This window comes from Perca flavescens, chromosome 8 (assembly GCF_004354835.1).
Source record: "Perca flavescens isolate YP-PL-M2 chromosome 8, PFLA_1.0, whole genome shotgun sequence".
NCBI classification, from domain to species: Eukaryota; Metazoa; Chordata; class Actinopteri; order Perciformes; family Percidae; genus Perca; species Perca flavescens.
Window position 1 is genome coordinate 3370321 of NC_041338.1, and position 12705 is coordinate 3383025.

At 42.1% G+C, this 12705-nt stretch overlaps 1 protein-coding gene across 3 annotated transcripts; it reads right to left on the reverse strand.

Annotated features, from left to right (window-relative positions):
• Positions 1–74: 74 nt before the first annotated feature.
• On the reverse strand, positions 75–10587 carry slc25a18 (solute carrier family 25 member 18). Of its 3 annotated transcripts, XM_028584331.1 has the most exons (11): positions 10438–10587; positions 9306–9369; positions 9055–9231; positions 8684–8809; positions 7568–7623; positions 7326–7416; positions 5750–5865; positions 4097–4283; positions 2495–2658; positions 2059–2134; positions 75–1454 (listed from the first exon to the last, which is right to left on the reverse strand). In XM_028584331.1, the coding sequence occupies exons 3-11, from the start codon at positions 9072–9074 to the stop codon at positions 1313–1315; spliced, it is 978 nt and encodes a 325-aa protein (XP_028440132.1). In that variant the 5' UTR covers positions 9075–9231; positions 9306–9369; positions 10438–10587; the 3' UTR covers positions 75–1312. The 3 variants fall into 3 exon arrangements, with proteins under 3 accessions (XP_028440132.1, XP_028440133.1, XP_028440131.1); XM_028584332.1 differs by having other exon boundaries at positions 8684–8806; positions 9055–9369; positions 10438–10586; XM_028584330.1 differs by having other exon boundaries at positions 9055–9369; positions 10438–10586.
• Between the last annotated feature and the right edge of the window lie 2118 nt (positions 10588–12705).

The following is a 12705-nucleotide window of genomic DNA, read 5'->3' on the forward strand; positions in this document are numbered from 1 at the left end:
AAGCATGTTCACCATTGTTCTAAAGCACTTAACATATGAAAACCAAAGAAATAAATGGGTGTGACACACAGAAGTCAGCATGTATGAGATATCTTTATTTACAGCTTGTAAACCGTTTACTCAGGCTATGTTCTCTCTACAATGGAATATGTAGAAGCCTAGGTACACTAGCCACACAAACATGTCTTGCATTAAAAATGTAAAAAAAAAACGAAAAAAAAAAACTTTAGTGCCACAAATATAATTTTTGACGCTAAATTGGACTCAATTACCAAATCAATGTTTCAACACCACCAATTCCAATGAATTAATTTAAGACTTCCAGTTTTGATGCTTCAGAAACTATCAGCAACGATAAGGCTTTGCATATTTGTTTTAGTTATTGTGCGCACATCATTTGGAGGAATGTGTTTTTGTGTGTAACTAAGCAGTGAACTCAGCTCCAGGCTTCTCGTAGGTTTTATTTAAACCCTTTGGAGCTGTGTGAGGAAGAGGAAGTCAAGGCTATCAGGCAGGGGCCCAGCAGTCTAACCTGTGGCCTCTAGGCAGGAAGTGAGCTGTGTGTTAGGGTATATTGTACGCTAATGCTGGGATTAAAGCATTACCATCAGATTAACAAATGACCTTAGAGTTTCTGGCAGCCGGCACCTCCCAGTCCTCTGAAGGAATCTCAAGATTACAACTCAGACCTCACGGATGGAGTGGGAGGATAGGCAAAAAGGGATTAAGCTCCCGTTCCAGAGAAACCCATCAAACATTGAACTAAATGATTGGCATTTAAAGTCAACCCAAAGAGCCAGTCCATACTCTGACATCAAACTTTGTGCAGTCTTAGCTTTTTGATAAAGGGGAATTTGCCACTTACATAGGATGATGCGCAGCTCTTCGTTGTGACCATACAAATGGTCAGATTGGCATTTTAGTTAGCATCCTCGAACAACATGCACCAGCTCTCTCTTAACAAGCGGACAGAATCATCTCTCTCAGGAGAAAGGAACAGCCCCAGACATATTGCAGCAAGCACGTAGGACCAACCCTCAGATTAGTCACACACATACACAGGGCCCTGTTTAACCTACGGAACCTGTTGACAGCATGCAAAATCCTAGAGAAACATGATTAGTGTGAACCCATTGGTCCACATATTAGTAAATAGAGCCTCTTCATATCTCAGACCATTCCTCTTCCTTTGGTTAGCAGACTGTGGCCCTCTCTCTGTACCGTATTCACCTTTTGCTCAGCTGTGTCATTCATTTGCTGCAGATTAAAGTAGCAGAGACAACACAACCATCGCCACCAATGCCAAGCACTGCTATCCCAGCAAACCTAGCACCGTCTCCCCTACCCCGAGAAAGTAGACACCCTGCGCAATGCCAAAAAGAGGAGCAATAACCAGAGCACGACATGTTGCACCCTTCAGGAATGCTGATGGGCCCTCCCGCATCATGATACGCCTGCAAAAGTACACAGACAAAACAAGGGGGTGGGGGGATTAAAGGACATGTTACAAGGCTTTTTACCCTTGTAAATATTAAAGGAACATGCCGACTTATTGGGACTTTAGCTTATTCACCGTATCCCCCAGAGTTAGATAAGTCCATACACACCCTTCTCTGTCTGACGCCCCCACCGCTAGCCTAGCTTAGCACAGATCCTGGAGGTAACCGGCTCCATCTAGCCTACTGCTCCCAATAAGTAACAAAATATCGCTAACATTTTCCTATTTACATGTTGTGATTTGTATAGTCACAGCGTTTACAAATAACAAGGTCACATGAGACACAGCCATCTTCTAACCGTATACAAACTGGGAACTTATTATTATTATTATTATTATTATTCAGAGCAGTAGGCTAGATGGAGCTGGTTACCTCCAGGATCTGTGCTAAGCTAGGCTAGGGGTTGGGGGCGTCAGACAGAGTTAGGACACGCACGGAGATGAGAAGGGTATGTATGGACTTATCTAACTCTGGGGGATACGGTGAATAAGACAAAGTCCCAATAAGTCGCTGTGTCCCTTTAAGGTAACAAATGTTTTTATATAAACTAAAATCTTACCGTGTGCAGTCAACAATTCCTCTGTATGTGTCTTCCCCTTCACCTTTTTGCAAGGTCTGTAGACGAGTCTTTATGACTGTACAGGCATTTAAAACACATAGGTGCACTGTCATTACATCCGCTTAAAGATTGTTGTCGGTGTGTCAATGAAAGTAAACAGTAGCCACAGGATAATGGTTAATGTTAAACATGTTGTGTAATATTAACACAAGTAGAGAAGTCGAAAACTTAGTGAATTGATTCTAAAATAAAACAAAAAAACCGGCGTCCATGGCATGCATACTCTTTTCTGCTAATAATCCCATGATGCAATGCATTGCATTTAATAGACAGGGAGAGATGGTTGAGAATGAGTGAACAAGGGAGTGATTTTGGACGCAGCCACTATCTAACTAACTATCCTGCCCTACCATCTCTTTTACTTTCTTCCACTCACCATCCAGTGGTGTTACAGCCACGGCTGCCACTGAGCCTGCGCCGCAGCCTGCCAGAAAGGACTGCCAGAATGGCGACCGGGCCTGCACATCGCCCACTTTTTCCTGGCCCAGCGCATTTAGGTTGGCAAACAGCGGGAAGTAGATCATTGAGAAGGGGACATCCCTGAAAATCATGATTAAAAAAAAAAAAAAAAAAAAAAAAAAAAAAATGTTAGATTAAAGGATTAAATATTAAAGAAAAGCTGTTAGGGCATTAAGAAAGAAATGGGACGGACTAAAAACTAAAGTGGGAGAGGGTAAAGTCCCAGGAACGTGAAGAGAGAAACAGACATGGCCCTATTCAACTGTAGTACAGCAGCCAGACATAGCTGCAGGAATCTATTGATCGGTGTTGATTGGTAGAGGTGTCAGGAAATACAACAACCACTGTGTGAGTTATGCAACGAGAAATCAACTCAGCGAGGACAGAGTTGAATGACCGGAGAGACAGTATGAGGGGCCATCAGGGACATCTAACTATAAATCAAGGAATCTCCGTCCTTCCCGCTGCCCGGTCCACATCACTACCTGGATGTGTGACGGCTAGATCAAAAAAAGGGGACACGCCGAATCGCAGAAGAGCCGCATCCGATTGAACCGCACCGATTGAACCGCGTTTATAGTTTTAAAGTTGTGAAAAAAATACTGGGAACCAAGCAGAGCTACCTGTTCCGAAGAGGCACGTGCTCCACTGTGCAGGCTCATGTAAGTGATCTTTTTTTTTTTTAAAGGTTTCCAACATGAGAGCAAAGTATAAAAAGCGTAGTGTCAGTCCTTCCAGAAAAATGCGGAGCTTTTTGGTGACTGTTGCGTGCAAAAATCCATGATTATGCGGCACGTTTTCTTAAAAAATGCGATGGAATATGTGGGATATTTGTGCAGTTTTATGCGATGAAATTGCGGGAACTTGCAAAAACTGCGGTTTGATGAAAAAGAGAAAAAAAAGTGATTCCCCCAACACCCTGCTTTTCGGTGATGTTCACATCACGTAATTACGTCACTTGATAAGGTTACCATGGCAACAGGGGAAAATGGCTGCTCTTGTGTGAATATATGACTTTTTTGCAACGAAAATGCGGGGATTATGAAATCATGCACCCCGCATATTTTGCGCGGAAATCGGCAATTTATGCGCCGAAAGTGTGGCGTATTTGAAAAAATGCGGCCTCCACAAATATGCAGACTTTGGCTGATTATGCATTGAATTATGCGATCGCATAATCACGTTTTTCTGGAGGGACTGTAATGTCATGGACTGAGTGTGACACCAGTGAGGTCAAGAGACAATGAATTATAATGGACACGAGAAACAAGCTGTCTGGAATAGTTCCAAATTCTGGATCATGGCTGACTTTTCTGCTGCTGCTATGTACAAAGTATTTACGTTAACAGTATGTCACTATGGTTGGCCTCTGTCTCAGTCTGGCTTTTTAATTTAGTTGTAAAATTGTTTATAAATACGTACATTAAAAGTAAAAACAGACAAGTAAAACAAATCATGTATTGTAAGTATGTGTGAGAGTGAGGGAGTGTGTTTCTGTTCATGTCTTTGTGTGTATGACCTCATTAAGGTGGCTCCTGCCCCCCTGTAGAGGCCTGCCAGCCCTCGAGTCTTCAGCAGATCCACAGTGATGCTGGTGGCCGAGGTCCGAGGTGGAGGGTTCGGTCGCGCTGGTGGGGGGGCCACCAATGATGGAGCTGGACCAGGGGCGGCAGCCTGAGCTGGAGTTGGAACAGACCTCTGGGCGGCTGATTGTCAAACACACATTGTCCCAGGTTAGAAAACACAGACAGGTAAATGTAATCCTGCAGCCATCACTGTTACTGAACAAAATATGGGCTACCTACCAACCTTGGTTTTCCCATTTATTTATTTTTTTTGACAGAAAAGTCAATGGGAAGTTTGCCAAAAGATGCTTTCATATGTCACATTTATAAACAATGTGTGAATGCTAACATTGGGTCTAATTTATTGAGAGGCATGGTACCTGAATGTCTTAAAGTGCCTTTATTATATATCTTTTTGTGCACGTTATAGGTTTACAAAGTGAAAAAGCCCAAAGTCCCCCCCCAAAGGGACTTACCATCTCCAACTGAAAACAATGTTCACAAACTGCTCCAAACAGCTCTATTGTAGTCCAGCCTTTACTTCAGAGACCAACGTGGTCACTTTGTAACACACGTTATAATGCTCACCTAGCTGCTAGCGTGGCACACCCTCATACTCTGCTTCTGACTGGCTAGTAGTCCTTATCTAGGTACTGTCAGGGCACGCCCTAATACTCTGCTTCTGACTGGCTATTAGTCCTTACCTAGGTACTGTCAGGGCACGCCCTAATACTCTGCTTCTGACTGGCTAGTAGTCCTTACCTAGGTACTCTCAGGGCACGCCCTCATACTCTGCTTCTGACTGGCTAGTAGTCCTTACCTAGCTACTGAGCATGTGTGACTCCCAACAGAGATGGAACAGAAGTGAGATGTCTCACTCCGTAGCTAAAACAGAGAGCTCAACACACAGGGTGAAATGAGGAGCTGCAGCAATGTGCAGTTCAACAAAAATATGGTGTGTTTTTTTTTATTAAACCATGTAAACCTTTTCTGGTACAACCTCTAAATACAATTATGATCCTGGAAATGAGCATCATATGAGCACTTTAAAGGAACAGTGTGTAGGATTAAGTGGGATCTATTGGTAGAATTGGAATATAATACTTATAACTATTGTTTTATTAGTGTATTTTCACCTGAATCTAAGAATTGGTTTTTCATCAGGTTAAAATCAGCCCTTCGTATTTACATAGGGAGCGGGTCCTCTTCAACGGAGACCACCATGTTGCACCACTAGGTTTCTCCAGTAGCCCAGAACGGACAAACCAAACACTGGCTCTAGAGAGGGCTTTCCGCTGCTTTACGTTCTACACGCTTGGAGAGGGAGGGTTGAGTGAGGGGTATTCATTTGGTTGCAATCTGCAACCTCACAACTGGATGGCACTTATTCCTACACACTGCTCCTACACCAACTCAATGTTGGCATAAATAAGACCGAAGGTGCAATTTTCAGAGTTGATTTACTTCCTGAAAAGGATTTCCCAAGATGCCAGTGCATTGCATCATTTTACACTGACATACATTTTGACACACTGCATCTTGGTATTTTTACAAAGAAAAAGCTCTGAGAAAAATAACCATTAAATCCAACTTAATGACCAACTCACCGAGCCTTCCTGCATCCTGCAGCTGGATCTTAAGCATCTCCATGGGAGTGGTGACTACCACCTGACAGGTCCCAGCCCCACACCCTGCCAGCACCTCCCCCCACAGGGGCAAATGCCTAAAAACACATTAAAGGCTTGGTTATACTCATGTACAAGAATAACAAGAATATGCTTCTGTAATAACAGGCCATGAGTCCATGTATTAATTTATGAGGGCAAATACACAAGCTTGAGATTTTTTGAAAGTGCTCATATTATGCTTTTTGGCTTTTTCCCTTAACGTTATTGTGTTCTATATCTTTTTTGTGCATGTTATAGGTTTACAAAGTGAAAAAGCCCAAAGTCCCCCCCCAAAGGGACTTACCATCTCCAACAGAAAACACTATTCACAAACTGCTCCAAACAGCTCTATTGTAGTCCAGCCTTTACTTCAGAGACCAACGTGGTCACTTTGTAACACACGTTATAATGCTCACCTAGCTGCTAGCGTGGCACGTCCTCATACTCTGCTTCTGACTGGCTAGTAGTCCTTACCTAGGTACTGTCAGGGCACGCCCTCATACTCTGCTTCTGACTGGCTAGTAGTCCTTACCTAGGTACTGTCAGGGCACGCCCTCATACTCTGCTTCTGACTGGCTAGTAGTCCTTACCTAGGTACTGTCAGGACATGCCCTCATACTCTGTTTCTGACTGGCTAGTAGTCCTTACCTAGCTACTGTGCATGTGCGACTCCCAACAAAGATGGAACAGAAGAGTGATGCCTCACTCCGTAGCTAAAACAGAGAGCTCAACACACAGGGTGAAAAGGGGAGCTGCAGCAATGTGCAGTACAACAAAAATATGATGTTTATTGAAAATTAAACCACATAAACCTATTCTGGTACAATCTTTAAATACAATTATGAACCTGTAAATGAGCATAATATGAGCATTTGATTCACATATATTAAAGTGCTCATATTATGCTCATTTTGTATTTAGATGTTATATCAAAATAGGTTTACATGGTTTAATTTTCAAAAAACACCATATTTTTGTTGTACTGCACATTGCTGCAGCTCCTCTTTTCACCCTGTGTTTTGAGCTCTCTGCTTTAGCTACAGAGTGAGACATCTCACTTCTGTTCCATCTTTGTTGGGAGTCGCACATGCGCAGTAGCTAGGTAAGGACTACTAGCCAGTCAGAAGCAGAGTGACCACGTTTGTCTCTGAAGTAAAGGCTGGACTACAATAGAGCTGTTTGGAGCAGTTTGTGAACAGGGTTTTCTGTTGGAGATGGTAAGACCCTTTGGGGGGGACTTTGGGCTTTTTCACTTTGTAAACCTATAACGTGCACAAAAAGATATAGAACACAATAAAGGAAAGGGAGAAAGACAAAAAGCATAATATCAGCACTTTAAGGTACTTGTAAGACTATAATAAATGTTTACTTCTTAAAAGAAAATAGTATCTACTGTAATGCAATGAATTTAAAGGTAGGCCACGTTTCAGCTAGAGCTACCGTATACTGTAGCTTGAGATTCTTTGTATGCAGCTTCATTATGTGATGTATAATCGAAGGGCAAAAATCAATGTACCCATCCTTAGAGAGCTTCTGTCTGAAGACGTCATTGGCAGCTAGCTTGATGGCTTTTTCTGGTGTAACAAGAGTGAGGTTCACCGCTGCACCTGGAAAAGACAAACCCTTTGTGATAGACAGTTTCCACTGAGGCACACAAATAGAACTGTAGAAAACAACAGCGTAGGCGGCCAGGTTAAGCTCATAGTAAAGCACAGTTGTAGTGTTGTTTGTCACAGGGATTAGAAATGCAAAGAATACCTCTGTAGCATCCAAAATAGCCCTCTGAGCGTACTGTCTTTGCCAGGCAGTCCAGCCTTTAAAGTAAAAAAAAAAAGAAGAAAAAAAAAGAAGACAATTTGTCTGTTTTTCATTTGGTCCTAGAATACACCACACCAATGTGCATATGCTTCACCATTAGCTCTAATGACAGACATGCATTTAATATTATTAAAGCATCATCCAGCCTGGCCTTTACCCAAAAACTCCATGACCCTGTATTCTGTCACAACAACGAACTGGACAGAGACCAGTGGTGTCAATAAGCTGTTCTGTTGAACATTTCTTATCTTTGCAAAGAGCAGAAAGAACTTCAACCTCGTGATTGGGCCTTGAAGGAAAGTTATACAAGCTATTTTCCTTCTCTGAGTCACAGTGGGAAACCAGAGAAATGTGCTGGTTAACCCCGGATGGCCACGCCCAATCAGCCAACAGCATTGATGCCCACCAGATGTGCGCAGTTAAAAATTCAGGATCGGTCTTTTAAGGACACAGAATCTTTTTCTCTGCGTTTCTTAAAACTTCCTCACAAACTAGTAATGTGAAATAGGGTTAGGGTTAGAACTATTTCAAACTATGTGAAATAGTTTGAGTGCATTCATTCTTAAACGTTTGTCTGGTTTTTGGTTGTTACCACGGCGGTCCATCAAAACACACACTGTATACAGCCATTTCCCGAATATGACCCCATGAGGGAGTTTTGTAGAATCTCACAAAAACACTGGGCCAAATATGGAAAGAGTGTGTTTAGCAGTGCTGCTCCACCCTCTAAGATTCAGTGGAAAAGTATGTGAGTCAGCATCATCTATTCTGACTTGTTTGTAGCTCAAAATAGAGAGTACTGTTAACAAGAGAGCCCATTTAACCACCATTCCTCCGTTCATCACCAGATATTTTGAAATGCTTTTACAGTTCAGAGACTTTTACATTTGTCTGTAGCCGTTCCCTAACTAATAAATAGAAATTTAGAGCCTTTTTCTCAATGATATTTTTAAAAGTACTGTTCAGGGAAAAAATTGTGAAAGCCCTTGTCTTTGTATGGATGTGGCAGCTCAATGACAGTATCGGGTTAACTCGGGACAGGGGAGCTGTACTCACATTCCTTTGTAGACTTGGATGCCCTGCTGGTTCTGTAGGCGGGTCTTGGCCAGGTCAATAGGAAATACACATGTCACACCGACCAGGCCTGCCACGCCCCCATTAATCAGCTTAGCAGGGAGACTGCTGAAGGATCAACATAGACACACGCACACACACACATGTAAGTACAGAACAAGTCACCAACACAAGCCATGCAAATGCCAAAATAATTCATGGACAAAGATACAAATAAAGCAGACACACACACACACACACACACACACACACACACACACACACACACACACACACACACACACACACACCACTTAGTGAATACATTTTGATCTCTCTTTATTTAGCCAAACGAACATGGTAGAGATGCTTACCTAACTTTCTTCTCGGCCATCCTGCTTGGGTTTGGGCTCCAGGCCCTCTGCTCCTCTTCTTGTTCTTCTCCTCCTCCTCCTCCACCTACCCCTCCTCTTGGTCTTCCTTTTCCTCTTCCTCTTCCCTCTCAGATTTTGGCACGCAGCCCAAAGTTGTCACCACAGCTCAGCCCTCACCTGCCCACCCACGCCACAAATGTAATTCACTGCTTCTTTTAATGTGGCAGCAATGAACTGCCTTCTTCTCCTACCTGGTACGGCCAGCCTTTCTGCTTTGACGTGCCTTACACCAAAACCCACTCTCTCTCCCACTGCCTGGAAACACAAAACACATGCAGTTAATACGTGAGTGAATTAGATGAAAGAGCATGTCTATCCTCAATGAAGCCCTGTTGAATAGACATTTGTGATGGCGATAGGAGTGTATCTTTGTGAAGGAGGATTGACACACCTTACATCAACTAAAGAGTCTATTTGATCCAGATATAGTCATTCATAAATGTGAATAGCAGCATATCCCAGGACTACCACAGTGAGACAGAACATCTTGCGTCTCTCTAATCTGTCAGCTAAAAGGGATAAGAGTATTTGATCTAGCAAGGAGGGCAGAACTGAAAACGAGGGGCTTACCGGTATTCTTTTACCGCATTTGGAAGCCAGCATTTAACAAAGGACTGAAAAGGAGATTTGAATGGAAGTTGTAAAATTAGTTTGACAGGGTTTTTTCCTTTTATTTGTTCTGGAAGTACAATGGTTTGCAGTCTAGCCCTAAGCAGTGTGGAGCACATATAATACGAATGCTGTTGAAACCTTATCTTGGGTTCACAGCTCTTGCTTTCCTTTACTATGTTTTCTCTTTTTTAGCATTCTTTTTCTGCCTTTTCCCCTGCTGACTTCCTAATTAATCTCTCTCTTAATCTCTCCACCTCCATTCCGCCTCTATTTTTACCACTGTAAACCTTCACTCTATCCTGGCCTGTCCTCTCCTCTAAGAGTAACGGGAACAATGTTTGCTTTGATCATCTTCTTTTATATAATTTTCCATCACCTGTACTTTTTTTTTTATATATATATTTTCTTTTTACCTCCCCTCTACACGTCTTTTCCATTGCTTGATCCTAGTCACATTCTACACATGCCTTTCACTGAGCCTCTTTCTGTGAAACTTTCTTTCAGCTCAGCTCCATTCACACACAGTAGTGACCCTGCCAAAACACAGACCGCAAGCCAACCTCCAGCTCCCAGATTTCTGCTTCCCCCAGAAACTGCACTGGAACACCCCGCTCATACAGTTCACACAGCACAAGCCCCCACGAGACAGCTTTCAAAAACTTCATTTTCTTCCATCACAGAGATATAGCTGTGGGGAATGTGGGGTCTTACCTCTGTTGGTGCTCCCACAGACAGGATCAAGCTGTCCACTTTCCTTTCACTTCAACAATGCGTGCAGCAATGGTAGTCAAGCGCGAGCGATCTGAGAGACCCAGCCGCCACTCAGGGGCCGTTGCACAAACACCAGCATTGTCCTGCTGCCTAAGTCCCTCCTTCTCGTGGTGACTCCCTGTGTGACACAGCGCCAGCAACACAGCTCTGCACTAACACAACTCGACATAAACGCATGCACGCACAGAGACCCACAGTTAAAACTCTGTGTGTATTGTTTCTAAGAACATATATATATATATATATATATATATATATACATACAACATGAACAGCAATAAAAAAGGCTGCCCATCAGTAATGAACTCTCTATTCAACAGTCCCTGTATTACATAATACCTCTAGTCAATTTTAATTCCACAAATGTTCTGTTCACAGGCTAATAATTATTAGCAAGGTAACAGTAATATACCAATTATCACTGTTTGGGCCATTTTATTTATTTATATTGGGAAATATGTAAAATGCAGAAATTAAAGGACAAGAAAGTAATGTAGACAGCGACAAAAAGATCATGTGACTGCCACAGCAACCGCTCATTGCCCCTAAACTATTTGTACATGAGCATTGATTGGTGTATTGATTCCTGGTGATGGAAAAACAAATAGCATACTATTAGTGATCATTTCACTCATTCACTCAAAAATCTTTCATTAAAGATGATATTTTTTGGGCCAGATACTCATACTTTTCCGATTAACACTTTCATGCATGGTGTCCATGATATGCATATAGTCTCTGTGACATATAAACAAGTTTCTAAAAGTGTCATTATCAGCGTATTGAGTACATTAATGCATGGTGACGCACCACTGGTTGTCTTATTTTGCACAACTATCTGACTTTTCAGCTAAAGATCTAGAGGACAATAGGCAGAGGATGAGGCTAACCAGGTCACTGGAGCTGCCCGAGGCTGCAAGTTAATAATTATGCTTTCCTATTAACTCCTTTCACCTGCCCATGCATTCTGTCACTGTTTATTTCGCTCAATGGTGTTGTTTGCCTTCAAGGCAGTGCTGCCTGGAAGGAGCCGTTGGGGGCAAAAAAACACCAATAAACGTTTATTTCCCTCTGTTTGACCTTTCTTTTGAACATATTGCTGATTCATCGTTTTTTCTAGCTGAGCACCGTGAGGAGAGTTAGGGTTACTAACTAACTTAGGGTTAGGGTCACTCTGTACCTAGCAACATCACAACCTTACATGGGACTGATGTTCCCAAGGGACCCAAAGATTGTGTTGTGTCACTGCACTGACAGCACTGTGATGGCTGGCCACCACCACTGCCCTGCCCTGCCCTGCCGGCAACTACTGTCACCTTGTAACACAAAATAGACGACTGGAGAGTGCCCAGATTTGCAATCCAACCAAAGACTACAACTAAATATGTATTGCACTGATTAACATACATTCAACCAGACTGGAGGGACTAAAGAATTAATTAAGTCATGCGGAGTAGTCTTCAGTTTGAGTGGAAATTTGGGTAGTCTCAGCCCTCTATTGCACATGGAATGCAGTGGTGGAACTAAGTACATTTACTCAAGTACTGTACTTAAGTACAAATTTGAGGTACTTGTACTTTACTTGACTCTTTACTTTTCATGCCACTTTCTACTTCTGCTTCGCTACATTTTTGAGAGAAATATTGTACTTTACTCCACTACATTCATCTGTTACAGCTTTAGTTACTAGTTACTTTACACATTAAGATTTTTTTTGCACACAAAACACATGTAGCTTATAAAATACGATGTTTTATTATAAATTTAACTTCACAACAATATAACGGCCTACAAGTAGAGTTGAAATGATTAGCCAAACAGAACTGTTTGGATCATTTCCAGTTTCCAGAAAAATCCTCACATATTGAGTGCTTTTACTTGTAATACTTTAAGTATATTTTCCTGATGATACTTACATACTTTTACTTGTAATAGAGTATTTCTATAGTGTGGTATTAGTACTTTTACTTAAGTAAAGGATCTGAATACTTCTTCCACCGCTGATGGGATGTATTTCAGTTGTAGCCATTTGCCCACTTTTTTAGCACTATTAGCAACAGGGCCTGAGGTTGGTGATGGTGGCTGGTCAGTTGGTCTGTCCAAGACTTCATTTCTACAGCAAAATATCTCAGAATGTCATTCAGAGACTTGTAGAATTTATGCCAAGATCATATGAATTTGTCACCCACCTGTAATACCAGGGTGTAG